Genomic DNA, 24628 nt, shown 5'->3' on the forward strand with positions numbered 1-24628 from the left:
GAAAGGAAATGTTTTATTTAACGAGGCACTCAACACATTTTATTTACGGTTATATGGCGTCAGACATATGGTTAAGGACCACACAGATATTGAGAGAGGAAACCCGCTGTCGCCAATGCATTGGCTACTCTTTTCGATCAGCAGCAATGGATCTTTTGTATGCACCATCCCACAGACAGAATGGTACATACCACGACCTTTGTTATACCAGTTGTGGTGCACTGGCTGGTCATTCATTGGAACTACCTATAGTTTCAATATATGAAATGTAGCATACTGTGTTACATTTTAAATACACTATATATTATACAAAATTATTAATTCTCCTTTCAACTGGAGAAATGTACTATCTTCCGTTATGTAGATTGCTTTTAACACAAGCCAGTACATGCAATGCTATACGACCCTGGTGGCGTAGTGGTTAAGCCATCTGCCTTTAGGCTGGTGGGTACTGGGTTCGCCTCCCAGGTACCGACTGCCACCCATATCGAGTTTAAAGACTCAATATAGGTCACTATCCTGACTATCTCACTAACTAACTGCTAACCTATGACAGACAGCTCGGATAGCCGAAGTGCGTGCCCAAGACAGTGTGCTTGAACTTTAATTGGACACAGTCATGAAAAACTAACTTGAAAAAAAAAAAAAGTATGATACGGTCATTGCGGCTGTAAGGCGGCGACACACGGTACGAGAAAAAAAACAAAAAAAACAACAACGTAATTGTGTCTGTTCTATTTGTTTAAATAGTAAAAAAAATAACGACCGTTCAGTCACAGAAGTTTAACATTATTTTGTTTCTAAGATGATTGCAGTTAATTTAAATACAAGCGTTCATGATTGTTCATTGTAATGAATTAATGAATGGCCGTGAATGAATGAACGAACGAACGAACGAACGAACGAAATTAATGGATAGGCAGATGGATATTATAACCACAGAACGAAAACTATATCGGGGATCGCATGACAAACATAGATACATGTATAACATGGACAGTGGTGAAAACGTTTTGTTTTGTTTAACGATACCACTAGAGCACCTTCATTTATTTATCATCGTCTATATAGTCTTAGGAGAGGAAACCCGCCACATTTTTCCGTTAATAGGAAAGGATCTTTTATTTATACCATCCCACAGACAGGATAGCATATACACGGCCTTTGGTGTACCAGTCATGGTGCACTGGCTGAAACGAGAAATAAAACATGGACCCTCTTACGGGGATCGATCCTAGAACGCTGGGCTACGTCCCGCCCGGAAAACGGGATGATACAAATCAATACAAACATTCTAGTATCATTACTAAAACAGCGGTAAGAGTGGTGAAACAATGTCATAAATAAAAGATGTTCTGTTTAAAAGTACATCGAACTACAGTGTAACCCCTCTAAACCGGACACCCTTGGAACCAATAAAAATGTCCGGTATTAAGAGGCATCCGGTTTAGAAATGTCAAGTTCTGTACTGGTTTTTAAAAAGGGACCGTAAAACATGTCCGGTTTTGAAGGAATTCCGGTTTACAGAGGGTCCGGTCTTGAGAGGTTTCACTGTATATCTGCATCTATTACTTACAGTTCTTCACTTGGGATTTACAATTCTACATGTTCCAGATTGGTCGGATATTTGTAGCAGCTAAAAATAATGTTCGTGTCCCCAGGCCCCATATTAAGGGTTTAAGCTGTGAAAATGTGAGCGAAGAGTAATCGTTTGGAAAACATCATCAGCTGTTTGAGTAAAACGATCCCCCTTACGGCGATTTTTTTTTCTGTCTCTCTCTTTTTTTTTTCCTTTTACAATTCTTCGAAAAAACACGTTTTCCATAAAATATACAATTTTGTTTTCAAAGCGAATGAATGCCTTTTAAAAGTCCCCAGTGATACCAACGTCTTGTCTGCACTCCCTATATAATATATTTCTCGTTCCAGCCAGTGTACCACGACAGGTATATCAAAGGCAGTGGTATGTGTTACCCTGTCTGTGTGATGGTGCATATAAAAGATCCCTTGCTGCTTAACGAAAAGAGTAGCCCACGAAGTGGCGGCAGCGGGTTTCTTTTCTCAATATCTGTGTGGTCCTTAACAATATGTCTGACGCCATATAACCGTAAATAAAATGTGTTGAGTATGTCGTTAAATAAAACATTTCCTTCCTTCCCTATATCATGTTTTGCGGAATAAAACTCGAGCTATCGCATTTTTTAAACGCATAATCTTCATAATTTATTGGAAATAAATAAGTTGTTGAAATTAATAAATCACATATTTTCATCAGATCGACTTGTCAATAAACAAATTCCCCTTAATTAGTATTGATATCTATGAGCCGACTAGAATGTTTTGTTGTTTTTCTATGATTTGGTTTATTTTGCGGAGTTGGTGAAAGAAAAAACAAAATTTTTATTTAACGATGCACTCAACACATTTTATTTACGGTTATATGGCGTCAGACATATTGTTAAGGACCACACAAATTTTGAGAGGAAACCCGCTGTCGCCACTACATGGGCTACTCTTCCGATTAGCAGCAAGGGATCTTTTATTTGCGCTACCCACAGGCAGGATAGCACAAACCATGGCCTTTGTTGAATCAGTTATGGATCACTGGTCGGTGCAAGTGGTTTACACCTACCCATTGAACCTTGCGGAGCACTCACTCAGGGTTTGGAGTCGGTATCTGGATTAAAAATCCCATGCCTCGACTGGGATCCGAACCCAGTACCTACCAGCCTGTAGACCGATTGCCTACCACGACGCCACCGAGGCCGGTGCGGAGTTGGTGAAAGTTTAGTAATGAAAAGGCAGTCGTCAGCAACAGATAATGGTAAACACGCACTTTTTCATTTCAACTTATTTTCGTGCTTATATCCAATTAAGGTTCAAACATGCTGTCCTGGGCACACGCCTCGGTTATATGGGCTCTCTGTCCAGGGCAGTGGTCTTACACCTACCCATTGGGTCATTAAAAACTCCCTCTGGGTGGGAGCCAGTACCGGGATGCGAACCCTGTACCTACCAGCCTTACGTCCGATGGCTTAACCACGACGCCACCGAGGCCGGAACACGCACTTAAATACAAAACCAAACACACCAACATACTGGTATACGCATGCGCATAAACACGTTAGCTCGCACGCGTTATACACGTATGTGCTATTTAAAAAAAACCGGCCTTCGTCAAATGAGCCCCTGTAGACGTTGATTTCTAACCATTAACATCTAGAAACTGGTGATTAAGCACGGTATTGGTGTAGTTATGAAAAAAATACACACCATGAGTGGCCGTTAGATATATACTATTCGTATCTAACAAGATAAATGGTATCTAACGGATATATATATATACTGAGAGACATAAATAACGCAGTGGGTATTTCACTGAATAATCTCTTATAGAAATGTCAGATCATAGATATTGTGCATGCAGACAGTGGTATTTCACTGAATAATCTCTTATAGAAATGTCAGATCATAGATATTGTGCATGCAGACAACTGACATATTGGTAACAACTGTAAGTGAAAGAGGATTTTGTTCAAATCAGAATTTTTTTAATAATAAAATGAGTTTTCAGCAAAAAGCATAACTGGTGTGTTTATTGCAACACAGCATTGCATATGAAAATCGTTTTGTATGTGCATTGCCTGCTCTCGTCTCCCTATAAAAGCAACCATTTTTTGTGTGTGTTCTCTGTCTTTTTTTAATGTGCTTTGGTAAGTAATGTTAAAAAATTGCTGTTTTATTGCCAAAAAATCCAGTTTGTGTTTTTTTGTTTAAAAAAAAAATCCGATTTGAACAATATCTTCTTTCAGTTACAGTTGCTACCAAAATATCAGTTGGCTGCATGACTAATATAGATGACATAATATTTCTATAAGGAAATAGCAGCGAACTAGCAATTGTGTTATTTATGCCTCTCAGTATAGTATGTCTTCAAAAATCATAACGATATCCTCAAAACAAAAAAGAAAAAACAAAAAAAAAACAAAAACATTTAAACATTTTTTTCCCCGACTAAAACATATTTATTCACGTCGCTCGCCTTGTCAGTTAACGTGTACGTCTCAGAACAGTCACTTTCAGATTTACTTATACATCGAAGAGCAATCAATTTCGGTCGTGCTTGTTTTATTGGATGGAGTGGTTGTGGTGACAAGGTCATTACCACGGAGCGACCAATAACAAGTGTCAAAACTGATCTTCAACGAAGGGGAAACGAAGATGACCTACGACGGGTGACCTCTCACTTGAGTGCGCTCAGATTAACAACTAATCAGTCATAGGAGTTGTATACGACAAGAATCGAGTTGTAAGAGTGCTCAGACTCGCAACTGGACAGTCGTATAAGTCAAAAGATCGGCGAATTGGCCAACTCCGCCGTAACAGTTGGTAGTCTGAACCGAGCATAGGAAACAATTTTTCCTTTCATTTTGACAACTTGTATAACGTGTTGGACTATTTTCGAGGACAAGCGCTGTTCAAATAAAAATGTGTTTTAGAACGCCGTCTTTCAACGACTATTAGCACTAAAAACTATTTTCACGCGCCTTATGCTTTGTAGATAAGAGCATTTTGATTATTAGCAACACACGAAAATACCACAACAGGAGACATTCTATTACGTCACCAAGAATATTATCGATATTCTGCGTTTCAGTTTTTCAAAAAGCAAAAAAAGTGTAAAATTGGTAAAAACTGTCTTGTTATTGCTGATTCCAAGATGTCCGATCGATATGCACTTGTCTTTAGCTGATAGGTTGATGACACTCGCGCTTCCGGAAACGGCCGACACGAAAAGCTCAAACCACAACCTCGATGAACTTTTCTATATCATTATTCCGCACGAGTGGCCGTAATCCAGCAGCAAATCAAAACTCTTGACAGATCGAGACAATCGCAAAATGTGAGCCTCTATCAAGAAGTCCAGTCAAAGAAGGGGAATAACTACCAGATTAAGGACTGTAATAAAAAGACTAAGATTAAGAGTATGCATGCACGCGTTCAGTGACAGGGAAAACGTGTTCAATATTCTCTAATAACGAGAATAAGGAGAAAACACGGACCTCGATTCATTGCAGGTTAAGCCACCAGAGTTCAAGGCTGGTAGGCTATATGTTCGTATCCCAGCGGCGGCTCCAAGACAGAGTGGTATGGCAGATGGGGTGACGCAGTAAAACAATGAGAAGAAATAAAATGAAAGGTTGCTAGCTGATTAAATAAGGCTAACAGAAGTAACTATTAAATAACATTCAAATTTGTATATACTATAATAATGGTGTGTTTGTGTGTTTGTGTTTGTGTTTGTGTGTGTGTGTATATGTGTGTGTGTGTGTGTGTGTGTGTGTGTGTTATGTGTGTGTGTTTTGTGTGTACATGTCCATGTATATATGTATAACAAAGACACACACACACACACACACACACACACACACACACACACACAAAGGACTTAAAGTTAGTATTAAACGGTAGAACCACATTAAGTGACGACACAAACAAGCAAATATTTCATTATGTTCCAAAATACATTAAACAAACAGAAGATTCAGTAAATAAAATATAGTTTAATAAATGATTAGATAAATAAATTAACAAAATGTGCGTCTGATTAGAAAGATAAACTACTTTAGTTTCCCCATTTTAAAAAAAAAAAAATTATTATTATTATTATTATTAGTATTATTATTATTACTTTATTCACACTACAAATCTATTTTGCTTGATATTCTATGTATTAACTTTGTTCTGAATATTTATTGTAGTCTTTCTTCCGGTTTCACTTTATCTGCACTGTTAATTTGTCTTGCTTGATGTTTTGTGTATTTACTTTGTTTCAAATATTTGTAGTAATAGTAGTCGCCTAAAATGTTATAATATTTGTAATTAGGAGAGGGCCTCGTAAGTTGAATAACTTGTGCCCAATCCTTTTGTGTATTATATACAATGACATATGTTTCAAACAAAAAACATGCATACAATATATAAATATTCATACATCAATATATATCTACATGTATAATAGTATATGTTTTAGTATTTATGACGTGTTCTCTTGCAAAGTAATCAAAAACATTTTCCTGCTTATTCGGAATTATTGCTTGAATATTACTCAACGTAGTACCGAAACAAACTAAAACAAATAACATAAATAACATAAATAAGTAAGTAAGTAAGTAAATATATAAATAAATAGATAAATAAATACGCAGCGAACTGTGTTTGCAATGTATGTCATTCTGTTGTATCCGTGTTTCTCTTCATTTAACACGGTTAATGAAGTGATCTCTAATTTCTGGCAGACAGTAAGCGTGGCTCTATACTGTTAAAACTTCAAACAGACTGTCTCGATCAAGCAATCTAGAGGTTTGGACCGCCCGTCTCCTTCAGATAAATCAAATCACAGGAATGTGTGGTTAATAATTCTCAGAACTGTGCTTAACCAGAGCTATTGAGTGTTTAAAAGTGCATTCTAAAAAAAAATGTTTTACATGTATTCGTGATAAATAACTATACATTTTTATTCGATACCACAGAAAGAAAGAAAGAAATGTTTTATTTAACCACACACTTAACACATTTTATTTACGGTTATATGGCGTCAGACATATGGTTAAGAACCACACATATTTTGAAACGAAACCCGCTGTCGCCACTTCATGGGCTACTATTTCCGAATAGCAGCAAGGGATCTTTTATTTGCGCTTCCCACAGGCAGGATAGCACAAACCATGGCCTTTGTTGAACCAGTTATGGATCACTGGTTCAAGTTTACACCTACCCATGAGCCTTGCGGAGCACTCACTCAGGGTTTGGAGTTGGTATCTGGTCTAAAAATACTATGCCTCGACAGGGATCCGAACCCAGTACTTACCAGCCTGTTGACCGATGGCCTAACCACGTCGATACCACAGTTAATCCATGAATAATTAAAGGGACTGTCCTGAGTTTGCAGCTGTTGTAAAATTTTGTTTCGACTAACAGAGCCTTTTTTGGCAACTAAAAGTACATATTAAATATATTTTCTAGTTTCGAATACCCGTATCTGTATATGCAATGTGTTTGCGATCGTGTGCTAATGCTTGTAAAAGTCAATGTTGATTTTCGTCATATATATATATATATATATATATATATATATATATAATTCACAGAATTTTAGCTACAAATTCTTTCTTACATAAGATTCGATAACATGTAACTTTTGCAAAAATGCTCCTGAAACATTACAACACTTGTTTTATGATTGTCATAAAGTTAAAACTATATGGGAAGCATTACAAGAATGGATATTTGAACAACTGGAAATGAAAATGTTGCTAAATAAACATATAGTTATGTTTGGCATGATAAATAGTGAAATAAACCAAGTATATGTAGTTAACTGGTTAATAATTAATGTAAAATACCATATCTATTGTACGAAAATACTCGGCAATAATCTTAATATTAATATTATTAAAAATACACTGCAACATAAATTTCATATTGACAGATATATTTACTTCAAAAACTGCGAGTATGACAAATTTAATGAATTTTGGGGAAAGTGGCTTCACTTTTTTAATGAAGAGACATAAAATTATATCTTGTATATTTGTATGCCTATGTTTCTGTCTATAAAATGACATAGCTTGTTTGGAAATAAAAATAACATATCTTTGCTATATCTTTTTAAACATAATACTTTTACTTTCATACTTTATCTGTCTTTTCTCTGTTAGATACCAAATGTCATTATTATTTTATTAAATGCCCAATAACAATCAGTTTTAAAGTTGACCTGGGTATCTAAGGAATCTCTGCTTGAATTTTTTTCCTCATCTTCCCTTACCCTTTCTTTCTCATCTCTCTTTGTTTTTTATTTTATTCCCTTTTGACCCTCAGATTACAATGAATGAATGAATGAATGAATGAATGAATGTTTAACGACACCCCAGCACGAAAATTACATCGGCTATTGGGTGTCAAACTATGGTAATGGAAACAAATAGGGTGATGATCAACATCAATAGAACAATTCAAGATATAAATAAAAACAGTGTAATGAATGAATGAATGAATGTTTAAACGACACCCCAGCACGAACAATACATCGGCTATTGGGTGCCAAACTATGGTAATGCAAATAAATAAAGTGATGATCAACATCAATATAAAAATTCAAGATTTAAACAAAAACAGTGCAAAAACACAAATATCACAGAATTTTACAGATACTGAATTTTACTCAAAATTTTAATTTTGTGCTGTATTGGCCATTCTCAAAGAGAATGTTACACCCCTGCACCACGGTGAGGTTACAGCACGCGCAGGGGCTCAGATTACAAGTTGGAAACTAATTGTATGAGGAAGCCTATATAGATTCATATTTGTAAACAGAAAATCTTAAACATCACATATAATATATATTTTTATAATTTTGTATGTCATAATATTTGTATATAACTTTATATGTGATACTGTTAGACAATGATTCAAGGCTCCCCAACCTTGACATTGGCTATGATCTGGGGGTAATAAAAAAATTTTTTATAAAAAAAAATAAAAAAAATATATATACATATATATACATACATACATATATATATATATATATACACACATATATATATATATATATATATATATTTTTTTTTTTTTTTTTTTTTTTTTTTTAAATATATTTTTATATATATATATATATATATATATATATATTTATATATATATATATATATATATATATATATATATATATATATATATATATATACACACACACACACATATATATATTATTTGTGGTGCTATTGAATTTTGAATGTCTCGTAGGATTAATTCAAAAATTAAAAGATCCTTCATACATATATTCATACATCGGCTGTTGAGTGGAGTCTTTTATAAACAGTCTCTTATAGATGGTAGCGTACCTCCTTTGATCCATGCCGTGGAACACTGGCTGCAGCTGGTAAGTGGATATAAAAAAGCTATGTGGCTTTGAAGGTTAAACTCTCATTGTCTGGACCAGTGACACCAAGTACCATGATGTTAAGTCACCAAGTAGCCGTGGATTAAACAATGTTCTGAAATATCGGTGGACGCATTTTCCTGTCATTTGATTTATCTGCTAGGCAGACAGTCCAGACTGTTTTGCTGTCCCTCAAAATACAAAGCATTACTGACGCGAGTTTTTTTTCTGCCATAACATGAAATGTGTTTATTGTCAATGACCTCGCTGTGGAACAAAATTAATACCGGCCTCGGTCGCGCAGTGGCTAAGCCATCGGACTACAGGCTGGTAGGTACAGTGTTCGCATTCCGGTACCGGAGTTCTTTAGGGCTCAGTGGGTATGTGTAAGGCCACTACATCCTCTTCCCTCTCTCTCTCTCTCTCTCTCTCTCTCTCTCTCTCTCTCTCTCTCTCTCTCTCTCTCTCTCTCTCTCTCTCTCTCTCTCTCTCTCTCTCTCTCGCTAACTAACCACTAACCAACTAACATCTAACTCACTGTCCTGAACAGACAGCCCAAATAGCTGAAGTGTGTGCCCAGGACAACGTGTTTGAACCTTAATTGGATATAAGCACGGAAATAAGTTGAAATGAATGAAATGCGAACAAATCCCCGAGAGAAGTGATTAATTGCTCCTCTAACTTAGACTAAAGTAAGCCATTTATGATATGATTATATTGAGCTGTGATGTTTAATCCTTTTATAGTACTATTTAAAAAAAACATATGCTAGAAGGGGCTAAAAATTACTCTTCTTTGTCTGAGAAGAATGATGGGAAGCTAGTGTGACAGCTCTCCTTATGCTAGGCTTAGACTACCAACTGCCAGCAGAATGTTGGCGAACTTTCTGCTGTCACGAGTTCTATGACTGTCCAGTTTCTAGTCTGAGCGCTCCTGCAACTCGATTCTCGTCGTAGAACCCATTAGTTGTTAATCTTAATTCGATTCTCGTCGTACAATCCATTAGTTGTTAATCTTAATTCGATTCTCGTTGTACAACCCATTAGTTGTTAATCTTACCGCCGTGAGTCGGGAGTTGGAGAAATTACGACGCAACAGTCGAGTTGGCCAACTTCGTCGTGATAGTTGACAGTCTGATCCTAGCATTGAACGACATTTATTTCCATGTTTACAACGGATTAAGATTCATGCAGGCTTATGTAGTGCACGTGGGTTTTAGCGTACCAATAAGTTTTAAATATAAATAATTTAGTTTATGTAACCAATGTTTTATTTCAGGTTGTTTGTGCTAAAAGGCTAACTGGTAGCTAAATGACCAAATATGTTTTAAAGTAATTAATAATTTGTTTTCAGGTTACATAAAACACAGGCTGTTCTTGTATTTAACATATCAATTGTATTTCTGTGCAGGTACTAGGAACTGAGTTTAAAGTTCAAGTTTTTCTAAACATTGTAATATACAGTAGCGTGGTGTGTTCACCTTTTTTCCTATTCTTTAGATTGGCTTTCAATGACCTTTTCTGACCTTACCACTAAATGCACGTGCATGCATGTTTTTTTGTTCCCTTTCACTGACCTGACAGAATTTGACACTCGGACAATACTTAGCTACATGTGAAGTCGGAGTTGGAAGTTTTTAACAGTTAAAATACACCTGCGAAGTCACAGTATTGTCTAAACGATCCATTATTTTTCAGTAATGGATTGATGAAACCCTATTTAATTAACCCACCAAAATCATTGGTGATAAAATCCATACTAACATATATTCACATAAAATTATTATTTAGTAGTGTATTTTCAGTAGGGGGATATCCTCGTAACTCTCCATTCCTGAAAAAATAATGGGACTCGGCCTAGCGGACCTCGTCGACATTATTTTGCTCGGCGTTACTCGGACATTCCCCTATACGTATTTAAAATTGCTTTGGACTAACCGAGTAGAAACACGCCTTTGTGAAATCCACAGAGGTGTCGTTTTCGCTATGGTGGTGTCACTGAATAAAAGATGGTCCATCTACTCAGTTCTTGTTTTCTGTGAACCCTGGAGCTGACTGCTTCACTTACAACCAATTACGATTCAAGCACGCTTACCAGAACATATATGGCTAAATATTCTAATAAGCGTTGAGTGTTTTGACCCTTAGAGAATTCGGTGTGGTAAGCCTAACAAAAGCCTAACAAATAAACCGCATTGGAGCCTATGCTAGAATATTAATCCTAACCTGAGCCTATACTAGAATATTAATCCTAACCTGAGCCTATACTAGAATATTAATTCTAACCTGAGCCTATACTAGAATATTAATTCTAACCTAAGCCTATACTAGAATATTAATCCTAACCTGAGCCTATCGTGGAATATTAATCCTAACCTGAGCCTATACTAGAATATTAACCCTTACCTGAGCCTATACTAGACTATTAATCCTAACCTGAGCCCATACTAGAATATTAATCCTAACCTGAGCCCATACTAGAATATTAATCCTAACCTGAGCCTATACTAGAATATTAATCCTGACCTGAACCTATACTTGAATATTAATCCTAACCTGAGCCTATACTAGAATATTAATCCTAACCTGAGCCCATACTAGAATATTAATCCTAACCCGAGCCTATACTAGAATATTAATCCTAACCCGAGCCTATACTAGAATATCAATCCTAACCTGAGCCAATATTAGAATATTAATCCTAACCTGAGCCTATACTAGAATATTAATCGCAACCTGAGCCTATACTAGAATATTAATCCTAACCTGAGCCTATACTAGAATATTAATCCCAACCTGAGCCTAGACTATTAATCCCAACCTGAGCCTATACTAGACTATTAATCCCAACCTGAGCCTATACTAGAATATTAATCCCAACCTGAGCCTATACAAGACTATTAATACTAATCTAAGCCTATACTAGAATATTAATCATAACCTGAGCCCATACTAGAATATTAATACTAACCTGAGCCTACACCAGAATATTAATACTAACCTGATGACTAGGCCACAAAAGCTAGTTGTAATTTTTTTTAACTGCATCTCATTTGTATCCTAAAATACTCATATCGTAGGATATCAATACAGCGAGAATACTAAAACTGGGGACGTACAAGAGATCGAGAGAATGCGTGGCGCCAGGCTTGACCAACCAATCGATAAATTCTCTCTTGATAATTATAATTAACGTTCTTTCAGAAAATATTTGCTGGCTCGTATTTTCGTCGTTCTACTAGCGTATTCGAGCTGTTTGCAAGCAATTAATCATAACCCATGGCCAACGAAAAGCAGCGAATAGAAATGTGATTGAAATTTGCATGGAACTAGCAAGACTGTGAGAGTAATCTAGCCTTGGCGGTATTGCGGCGCCTTGTAGGTGCTATAGCCTAGAAACCAGAAGAGTATGAAGAGACCTCGGGGGAAAAATGAATGAATGAATGAATGAATGAATGAATGGTTAACGACACCCCAACACGAAAAATACATCGGCTATTGGGTGTCAAACTATGGTAATGCAAACAAATAAAGTGATGATCAACATCAATATAAGAATTCAAGAATTAAGTAAAAACACATGAAGGACTCTACATACTTTACTATTGGATGCTGTTATTGATGTTTTTTTTACACACCCATTGGTGAGAACACCATGCGTTATTTTTGATAACACATGGTTGTTTACACACGTACGTGTGTTAACAATTTCAAGACATACGACTGGCTGCTCCTAGGTAACGACCAGGTCACCACTGCCATACATCCATTGAAAAACTACACGGTGGATATCGATTACATTGTGACGTATAGTTAACCTGACAATCACGTGTCTGTGAAGCGTAAGTTAGCTACAAGTGCAACGGCTGTAAATAACTTTTAGTCGAAACAGATGTAAAACATTGCTCAAAACCTGGTTTCTGAGGATATGTAAGAAATAGAATAATACATTCGTGTCCGTTAGATACCATTTATTTAACTCGTTGTTTAAAAATGTATCAAACTCGCTTTCGCTCGTTAAATACATTTTAAATCAACTCGATGTGAGATAAATGGTATGTATTATTATCTATATACATCATGCAATGTTTTTGTTCATAAAACAAAAATAATAATACGTGTTCACAAAATTTGGTTTTGTGGTGTGTTTTTTGTGTGTGTGGATGTTGATCATTGTTTTCTTGAACCGGCCTCAGTGGCGTCGTGGTTAGGCCATCGGTCTACAGGCTGGTAGGTATTGGGTTCGGATCCCTGTCGAGGCATGGGATTCTTAATCCAGATACCGACTCGAAACCCTGAGTGAGTGCTCCGCAAGGCTCATTGGGTAGGTGTAAACCACTTGCACCGACCAGTGATCTATAACTGGTTCAACAAAGGCAATGGTTTGTGCTATCCTGCCTGTGGGAAGCGCAAATAAAAGATCTTTTGCTGCCTGTCGTAAAAGAGTAGCCTATGTGGCGACAGCGGGTTTTCTCTAAAAAAAACAGTGTCAGAATGACCATATGTTTGACGTCCAATAGCCGATGATAAGATAAAAAAAATCAATGTGCTCTGGTGGCGGCGTTAAATAAAACAAACTTTACTCTGTTTTGTTTCCTTGAAAGTGAATATGTTTCTCAAAAATGGGGGCTAGCAGAATTAATTTTATTTTATTAAAACAACATTACAATATAACTTTTTTCACAGCTGTACGTATTCTAATGAGCTCTGTGCGATGCTGGTTTTGATTTTGATGAAGTAGTCCAAGAGTGGCAGTCCTCTTTTGGCGGTGCAAGAGGGACGAAATCTCCAGTAAAGGATCTCCTCGGGAGTGGCTCTCCTCCTATAAACAAGACACTAGTTAGAGATTCCATGACACTAGTTAGAGATTCCGTGACACTAGCTAGAGATTCCATGACACTAGTTAGAGATTCCATGACACTAGTTAGAGATTCCGTGACACTAGCTAGAGATTCCATGACACTAGTTAGAGATTCCATGACACTAGCTAGAGATTCCATGACACTAGTTAGAGATTCCATGACACTAGTTAGAGATTCCGTGACACTAGCTAGAGATTCCATGACACTAGTTAGAGATTCACGGAAGCAACCACTATTTTGCAAAATGCCCACTCGACTCTGCATTGTGCAGAGATACGGTTCTGTTCATGTACTCGTATTACTGTTTTTTCGTTCAGATAACAAATACACAATGCAACCACACAGTCAGTAGATCGTGAAAAAAAATCTTCATTTAAATTAGGATCGTGAAAAATGTTTTCATTTAGATTAGGATCGTGGAAAAAAAAATCTTCGTTTCACCAAAATTTGACAGATACCGATAGGTTTTGCCTTGGTCTCTTCATATTGCAGTCATAGCTTTGTACATAGTGATAACATCAGAAAAAATTACATCTATCTTTTTGAATGGGGAAACCATTACGAGTTGTACGAGGTACATCGTATTTTCTCCAGCCCGACGTGACCAGTCAATCGTAAAGCAAGACAGAATTACATTTGTCTTATTTTGTTTCATACCGAGCGTCAAATAAATCTTATGATCATTTTAAAGTTTTTGATATCCTCGTCTGAATCTGCTCTATGTGGATGCTGCTCCCGAAGAGTAAGGCAGCGTATACATTTGCCACTCCTTTTCAGTTTAGAAAAAAAAAAAAGTAGAAATATTTTATAATTTTTTCTCCCACACATAACATATATAGTATTCATCATAATATAGACACTGAATTGAAGAGATGATAGAACGACGGGGTCCAGTGGATGCGAATCGATACAATAACACATTGTCCGTCAGTCGAATTCTTAACTAATACGGGACGGGACATACCCCAATGGTAAAGTGCACGCCTGATGCGCATTCGGTCTAAGATCGATCCCCGTCGGTGGCCCCATTGAACTATTTGTCGTTCCACCACAACTGGTATATCAAAGTTTGTTTTTTATTTAACGACACCACTGGAGCAAATTGATTAATTAATCATCGGCTATTGGATGTCAAACATTTGGTAGTTCGGACACGTAGTCATCAGAGGAAACCCGCTACATTTTTTCCTAATGTAGCAAGGGATCTTTTATATGCACTTTCCCACACAGGACATCACATACAACGGCCTTTGATATACCCAACTGGTACATCAAATGCCGTGGTATGTGATATCCTGTCTGTGGGATGATGCATATAAAAGATCCATTGCTATTAATAGGAAAATGTAGCGGCTTTCCTCTATGACTGTCAAAATTACCATAATATGTTTGACATTCTATAGCCGATGATTAAAAAACAATCAGTGTGCTCTAGTGGTGTCGTTAAACTAAACACACTATGTATTGATTTTACTTAACTAGTTCCGGCCCCGATGGTGTCAAGGTTAGGCCATCTGACGTAAAACTGGTAGATACAAGGTTTTGTAGCTCGGTACCGGCCCCCACCCAGAGCGAGTTTTAACGACTCAGCGGATAAATGCAAGACTATTACATCCTCTCCCCTCTCACTAACCACTAACAACTAACCCTCTGTCCTGGACAGACAGCCCATATAGCTTAGGTGTATGTGCCCAGGACAGCGTGCTTGAACCTTAATTGGATATAAGCACGAAAATAAGTTGAAGTGAAAATTAACCAGTATTCGTTATTTCCGGTTCTGAAAGAACGAACGCGTCTGAACTAGCTATGACTCGCGTGGATGGATGGATGAATTGTTTAACGTGCACATTCAGAGCAAGCTGTTGTAGAGCACGCCTGTCCTGAGCACAAATGCCGGCTTTGGCAGGCTTCTCCGTCCAGGACAGGAAAGGTGAGGGGTGGGTAGGCGGGGGGGGGGGGGGGGGGGGACCGCCTGCACTGGTAGGTGCAAGGGAGCACCAGCAGTCCGACCGTAGCCGGTAACAGGCGGAGGGTGGCATGGTGCTATGGAATTTGGAATGTTCCGTAGGATTAAGCCAAAGAGAATGGGTGCGCATTTTTGATGAAGGAATTTAGGCGTAATTTTGAACGGTCGGTCTAAATACAAAGGTAAGGAGCTACGTATAAGTTGGGAATTTAGTAAGCCGAGAGTAGCTCGTTAGTTGGACCTATTTGGTGCTGACATGTCTCCTTAGGTTGCCCATAGGGGCCCTTAAAAGGTCCTGATGATGCTGATCTGTTCAGATCGTGGCACGAGAACCCAGGGGAGATTGGCACGCGTGTATAACGGACGGCTTTATAGCGCTACGTTGTATGTCTTACTGAATGACGTATGTTCCACAATCTCGGTTCTGTTGTGCCGATATCGATTGTTTGGCACCGCTAGGCAGAACTTGATAGTCTTTACAGCGTCATACAGCAATGATTTATTATCTACTTGTAACATAAATAATAACTGGAGACACCAATTCAAAGAAAAATTTCTATTGCGGACATTCACTTATTCATTCATTCATTCTTCGGTCCACCAGTTAATTTATTCATCCATCTTTCCATCCATTCATTCATTCATTCATTCATTCATTCATTCATTCATTCATCCATCCATCTATCCATCCATCCATTCTTTCATTCATCCACCCATCCATTCATTTATTAATTCATTTTTTCATTCGTTCGTTTATTTAATTATTCATTAATTCATTCAGTTTTAACTAATTTTCACGTTCAAACACTATCCATGACACACAGGACAGAGGTTAAAGGTTAAAGATTACAGGTTACAGGTTACAGGTTACAGGTTAATGATTAATGATTAGTGAAAGAGAAGATGTCTTACACCTCTCAAACACCCAATAGCCGATCTATTGTTCGTGCTGGGGTGTCGTTAAACATTCATTCATTCATTCATTCGTTCATTACACCTCTTCACTGAGTCGTTAAAACTCATTGTGGTTGGGATCCGGCACCGGGAGACGAACCCAGTACCTATGAGCCTCAAGTCCGATCTTTGTAAGCACTACACCACCGAGTGTGTTCCAATTGCTGTTATTTTAATACATATTTACAATAGATTGGACACATTAGGTTAGTGTCGCTTTCAGCCAGTTAAGTGGTCTACAACTGGTATGCCAGTAACCATAGCATGTTGTCAGTTGGAAAGTAGATTAAAAACATCATGCTACATGTAGTTGGAAAAGAAGAAGTTTGTTTTGTTTAACGACACCACTAGAGCACATTGATTTATTAATCATCGGCTATTGGATGTCAAAGATTTGGTCATTTTGACATAGTCTCAGAGACGAAACCCACTACATTTTTCCATTACTAATTAATAGCAAGGGATCTTTTATAATGCACCATCCCACAGACAGTATAGCACATACCACGACCTTTGATATACCAGTCGTGGTGCACTGGCTGGAACGAGAAATAGCCCAATGGACCCACCGACGGGGATCGATCCCAAACCGACCGCGCATCGAGCGAGCGCTTTACCACTGGGCCACGTCCCGCTCGTCTAAGCTGCGGTGAATCATAGGATCGATCGCCATTGGTGAACTTTCTTTATGTCCGTTCCAACCACTGACACGTGACTGGTACATAAAACGCCATGGTATATGATGTCCTGTATGAAAAAACAGAAACATAAAATGTTTTGCGCTTCTTATATAAAACTTAAAGTTTGTGTTTTTTTCTGTTTAGCGACACCACTAGAGTACACTGATTAATCAATAATGGGTTGCTGGATGTCAAACATTTGTTTATTCTGACATACATACCCGCTACATGTTTTTCTGTTAGCATCAAATAATATTTTATATGAATTATCCCACAGATAGGATAGCACATACCACGGCCTTCATATGCCAGTGGTGTTGCAATGGTTGGAACGGGGAAAAATCACAATGGGGATTCCGAGCGGTCTAACGAGTTTGAACCCGCCTATCAATTATAATTACAGACACGTAATGGCCGCGAATTCACCTTAAATAGACATTCCTGAATTTGCTGCATTGTAAAAAGTTTCCGACTACTAAAATATTTCTACGATTAAACTTACATATTAAATATATTTTCTTGTTTAGAATATCAGTGTCTATATTCAATGTGTTTCTGATCGTCTTAATATTTTTAAGAAGCCCAAACTCGATTTTGTAACAAATATTTTAGGAAATAAAATGAAATTTACGCTAGTACAAATATCAGAACGATCAGAAACGCATTTATTATACAGCCACTAATATTTTATGCAGGAAAATAAATTTGATATGTAATTACAATCGTTAAAAAGTCTCTGTTAGTCGATAACATCTTAAAAATTGCAGCAAACTCAGGAATGTCCCTTTGAATATCCAACTAAGGTTTATGTACGCTGTCCTGAACACACAACTCTACTAAACCCGATGGCTTAACCATGTCGCCATCGGAGCCGGTAGTTTTCTTAGATCACCGAAAAGAACTAGATAGCAGTCCAGCATTATCGTGAATTGGACACGACACACAGTCTCTGATGACAAATAATTCCAGCCGTATATTCATAGAATGATCCTTCGCTTTCATCTACAGAAATAGACTGCAGCTGTTTGCATTATATTTAGTTACCAGTCTGAGCACTGCGGGCAATAATCCATTGATGTAAAGCATACTCTGAATATTAAAAGAGACCGGTTCCAATAACCCCTGCTAGTGTTTCAGCAATAAAGGTAAAACGATTCTGCGTGGTGCCACATTATTAAATAACAAATTAACGTTTTGAAAAAACCCCAACAAAAACCAAAAAAACCCCCAAAAACCCTACAATAAAGAACCCGACAAATAACAACGAAAAAACAAACAAACAACAGCAAAGAAACAAACAAACAAGCAACCTCCCAATAAATAAGCCCTCTTAAAATTAAATATATTGAATAATTGCCTGACATTATTTCCTTCTTTCCTTTGTTTTTGAATTTTTGGGTCAAAATATTAAATACTTATCAACAAACGGCACATTGCAATGACTTGTTAACGTATCCACAAGGAGGGTTGAAATTTGTTTATAGGCATATTCATCACACGCACACACACACACACACACACACACACACACACACACACACACACACACACACCTATATGTATATGCGTATGCATAGACAGACATTCACACACACACACACACACACACACACACACACACACACACACACCTATATGTATATGCGTATGCATAGACAGACATTCACACACACACACACACACACACACACACACACACACACACACACACACACACACATACACACGCACACACACAGATAGGTAGATATATTTATTTATTTATCATCCATATATATATATATATATATATATATTTGTTAAGTCTATATTTTAAAAATCTGCACAGACAGAAGCAATGGAGCAGACCCGACAGTCATTTCTGCACTCTTTATTGCTGATTTATCTGTGTGCTGTGATGTCACTAGACAATTCCTTCTGTTCCAGCCTCCTTCAGATATGCAATTCTGGGGCTCTCATTCTACACTATAAAACATATCCACAGGGTCACAGATACCAACATTAAAAAAACACATTCTTGTTGACGTTTCGACCATACGTATACCATTTATCAAAAATACATCATGCGTTGACATTTAACTATATTTGCTATAAATAAATAAAGGCATAATAATGATTAATGTAATTAAATGACGTTATGATTCATTATGTCATATAAAATATTATTATCGTAAACTGACAATAATGTTTTTCCCACGTGTACATGAATCAACACGCAAATTATAATTAAAACAGCAGTCAACACATTTGTAATTTTAATAAAGCCAAAACGTTGGGGAAAAAGAGTTGATTTTATTCATAATTCCGTACTAGCCATCAACCAGTCCAAAGCATATGAACACCATAAAATATTCTGTATGAAGATGGCTTAACAGACATGCTCCAGTGTTATCCAGATCTATTATACCCTATAAATAGAGTCACAAATTCGATTTGCATATCCAAGACGTTATCACGAGTTGGACGTCCACAGACCTAACTGACAGCAATCACAAAACCCCTCGATGACACTGGAACAAACATGAACAGGAGGAATGTATGCGATTAAGACCACATTAGATGAGTATGAATATTTCACAACCACACGGTGGCAATGGGTATGGAAATGTAGTCCGATCCGTACATTAAGTTGATGCGCGTCAGGCTGAATGTTTCCTCCATGGACCAATGAAACGAACCACGATATTGATGCTCCAGACGTTTAAGCTTTTGTTTTAGAAACTCTGTCTCGAGTTAAGGGGCAGACGTGTGAGCTCTGAAGGATCTTAGGTTCCTACTAGGTACTCATCATTCGAAAGAGGAAGAATAGTTTATGGTTTGTTGTTTTGTTTTGTTTCTTTCTTTTTGTGAACAAAATATTCAACGTAATTTTCTAAGAAACATGAGAATATTATAAATGGTTTGTGAAGGACCAATTGGAAAATGCCTTTTTTATTGAATCGGTGGTGTTACATACGCTGTTGTTTACAGAGTGGATATAGTGTAGTTAGATTGTGGAAGATAGAGGCAAGATGTATTCTAGGGAGGCTGTGGTGCTACATAAACTGTTGTTGACAGAGTGGATAGTGTAGTTAGATTGTGGAAGATAGAGGCAAGGTGTATTCTAGGGAGGCTGTGATGCTACATAAGCTGTTTTTTACAGAGTGGATAGTGTAGTTAGATTGTGAAAGATAGAGGCAAGATGTATTCTAGGGAGGCTGTGATGCTACATAAGCTGTTGTTTACAGAGTGGATAGTGTAGTTAGATTGTGGAAGATAGAGGCAAGATATATTCTAGGGATGTTGTGGTACTACATAAGCTGTTGTTGACAGAGTGGATAGTGTAGTTAGATTGTGGAAGATAGAGGCAAGATATATTCTAGGGATGTTGTGGTGCTACATAAGCTGCTGTTGAGAGTGGATAATGTAGTTAGATTGTGGACGATAAAGGCAAGATATATTCTTGGGATGTTGTGGTGCTACATAAGCTGTTATTGACTGAGTGGATAGTGTAGTTAGATTGTGGAAGATAGAGGCAAGATGTATTCTAGGGAGGCTGTGGTGCTACATAAACTGTTGTTGACAGAGTGGATAATGTAGTTAGATTGTGGACAATAAAGGCAATATGTATTCTGTGGAGTTAGAGGTGCTACATGGCCGATTGTTTTACAGCTTTAATAGTGTAGATAGTTTGTGGCAGATAGAGGCAAAATGTCTTGTAGGGAGTTTGTGGTGCTACACAAGCTATTGTTAATGCAGATGGCTAAGGGAGACCAGTGAAAAACTTTCGTCTAGGTTATCTCTAGCATTACATCAGCTTTTTTCAGTGACTTAGTGAGTAGACTGGAGCATCTGGTAGAAAATGTTGGCATATAGTATCTTGTTGTAACACAATTACAGCATGTTACCATTTTTGCAGTGAATATGTTATATTAAAGATGTCCTTGATGTCTTCTACAAAAATGTGTAATGCTACAGAAATAATCGTTTACAGAGTTACTGTTAGAATCAAATACAACTACCGAAAACTAAACAGTCATCTTTGTTTCTTGAAGTTTCGGAGCCATACGCTCTTAATAAATATTTCGGATGCGTTGCCATTTAACTGTTCATATAAATATATGTAAATATATGACATAATGATAGTGACTAGTGTAATTAGATGACGTAATGGTTCATTACGTCATTATAATATTGTAATATAGTTTTGTATAGATAATAATACATGAGTGACCGTTAGATACCATTTATCTCACCTTACTGACATTCAGCCTCACATTACTGACATTCAGTCCCACATTACTGACATTCAGCATCACATTGCTTACATTCAGCCTCACATTACTGACATTCAGTCCCACATTACTGACATTCAGCATCACATTGCTTACATTCAGCCTCGCATTACTGACATTCAGCATCACATTACTGACATTCAGCATCACATTACTGACATTTAGTCCAACATTACTGACATTCAGCCTCACATTACTGTCATTCGGTCCTACATTACATCTTTTACTGTATACAGACAGATGCACGGATAGTATGACTGCAATTTAGTGTACAATACCAAATAGTTTTCTTTTTATTTTCTCTCAGTACCTTATATCTCATTTTGCAAAATTAGTCTCTGGGTTTGCTTGCGCTCTGATACTTTGTTTTGAAATTATTTCGCATCTGACGAAACTTAATTTTAGTTCATGTAAATGTACGCTTGTATTATATTTCCCCCATTTCTGTAAATTAAGTTTTAAAAATCCATATACTGTATAAATAAAACGAAAACCAGTCGACAGCTGAGATGAGAATTTAATGCAGAAACATGTACTGCCATGTGTCGAACACATTGTACCGTTAGTGCAGAAGGCACATTGAGTCAGTATTTTTTTAATGTGCAGGGCGAGTTGCCTTCCTCTATTTAGCACGTTTAAAACGGCGGGAATTTTTTTATGTTGTTGTTGGAAGATTTAGTTGGATGATGCAGGTACTTCAATCGGGATTTAGCGAGTACGGTAGGTTATACATTTTTGGTTTGTGTGTCCATTTGTTGCACTATTTTGGTTGAGAAACGGTTGAAACATGGTGCCACAAGTTTTGAATACCAGCTATATGATATCAATGAATGTCATGATATGATATGATATGTAACCATATTCGGACGTAGAAAGAACAACACTTTCTACGTCCCTTCAGACTAAAGGTACCGTCAGTTTAACACATAATTGCTTACGGAGCTAATTTGGACAATAATTATCAAACTAATTACAATGTGTATGATGATGGTGGTAGTAATAACAGTTAAACAATTGTAATCGCTTTCGTTTATTTCGTCTTCTTGGGCGTAGGGTTGTAGCCCAATGGTAAAACGCTCGTCTGAAGCGCGGTCAGTCTAGGTTCGATTCCCGTCGGTAGGAACGAAAAAAACAGCCTAGTGATCTCGCGGACGAAGATCAGTCGTATACCGACCCAAAACCCAAGCGAACGCTTTACCACTGGGATACGTTCCACCCTAAATATAGTTGTGATGGCCTGCGTTTTGGAAAGGTTCTCTTCAAATTTGGACAAATGTGTCTCTATTTGCAGCTCGGCATAATGATCAAGGTGACGTCAACATGCCCGGGAGATCAGCATACAGCAAGCGTGCTACGTCGAGACTCAACCTGAGCGCAGACAAGGGGCTGGGAGGGCACAAATCAGTGAGTAACGTTTGAGTCTGAAGTGTCATTATTAAAGAGACATACCCTAGTTTTTAAACACTAACGCATATTTTTGACTATTATAACCGTTTTTGATAACTTAAATCATACTTTACTTAGATTTTATTGGTTACATTACCAATATCTGTACATTCGAAGTATTTTTGGTCATCCTGGTGTTTTTAATATCACAAAATGCATTTCTCATATTTTTAAAAACGCACGTGCGTCTGAGAAGTAACGGTTATGGAGTCGTGTTTTAGTCTATTATAAGAGGGTATTTCACCATTTCAAAGTCACAGACTCATGTTTCACTCAATTGTAACTTTATCCAAATGTGTTACAGGTTTGTAGATTAACTAAACTTAGTATTAATTTTCACAGGTTGAAAGTAGGGTATGTCCCTTTAAGATAGTGTACACGACCCCCAACCATCGCTGTAAAATCAAAGAAATATATTAACTGCCCTATCCCATTGCTTTCTTTGGATTCCTATATGCAGAGTTCTGACTGCAAATGATCACTGTATAATTTTTAAAAAAAAAAAAAATATAGGGAGTGGCAGTCCTCTTAAGGACGAGCACCTTATAGTTGATCATGGAAGCAGTCACGACTTTACCTAACGTCGATTTGTTTTCAGGGAATATGGTTTCGTCACTCAGTTTTATGCCACTTTGTACATAATGAGCTGAAAAAGATGGATTTTCATATTCATATATGAATACTCTATAGAGTACTGCGCAAACAAATATTTGGCTAAAATAGTTTAAAAGCGCAGACCTTACTTTCAACCCGTAAAAATGGACACTAAGTTTGGTTAAGTTACAAACCTGTAACACATTTGGATAACGTTACAAGAGAGTGAAACAAGTCTGTAAAGTTGAAACGATGAAATACCGTTAAAAATAGACTAAAACTCGACTCCATAACTTTTACTTCTCAGACGCACGTGCGGTTTTTTTTTTTAAATATAGGAGGATGACCAGAACAACTTCGGTTGTACAGAAATGGACAATCTAAGCAATAAAATATAAGTAAAGTTTAATTTCAGTCATCATAAACAGCTCAAATAGTGAAAAATATGCCTATAGTGTTTATAAACTAGGGTTTTTCCCTTTAATTTTGGCTAATAGAAATCCCGTTTGGCTAATATTTTGGCTGCAGGTATTTTTGATCCATGGTGAGCCCTGAGTGAACTGAACTCTATTTACACTCAGGCCGTAGGCTACGGCATATGAAGATATTTCCATACAGTAATCAATATAATTGTAACAACAGGCATGTGTTCATACAGACCGAGCAGAAAAAACGTCCGCTAGAATGATTTATGCGCTTCACTGTAAACCAAATGGCCACGTCGGGCACCAATCAAATAGTTCGCGAACGTTATTTGGTTGAACTTGAGGCAGGTTCGTGTTCAGAGATTTGCACGGGGGTCTAGGTCTAGGTCTCACTACACAGTTCACTCCAGGGGCATAGTTCATTCATCATGGTCCACTATATTTCCTAATTGTGATATACTCACATATTCACTTCTAGTAA

At 37.2% G+C, this 24628-nt stretch overlaps 1 protein-coding gene across 1 annotated transcript in view; it reads left to right on the forward strand.

Annotated features, from left to right (window-relative positions):
• Window positions 1–24628, forward strand: part of LOC121388093 (short transient receptor potential channel 3-like) — a 251271-nt gene that overhangs the window by 169022 nt on the left and 57621 nt on the right. Inside the window, exon 2 of the mRNA XM_041519309.1 lies at window positions 22974–23086. Coding sequence (XP_041375243.1) covers window positions 22974–23086 — 113 coding nt within the window. The remainder of the gene's footprint in view (window positions 1–22973; window positions 23087–24628) is intronic.

The sequence above is a fragment of the Gigantopelta aegis genome, chromosome 14, assembly GCF_016097555.1.
Source record: "Gigantopelta aegis isolate Gae_Host chromosome 14, Gae_host_genome, whole genome shotgun sequence".
Classification (NCBI taxonomy): Eukaryota; Metazoa; Mollusca; class Gastropoda; order Neomphalida; family Peltospiridae; genus Gigantopelta; species Gigantopelta aegis.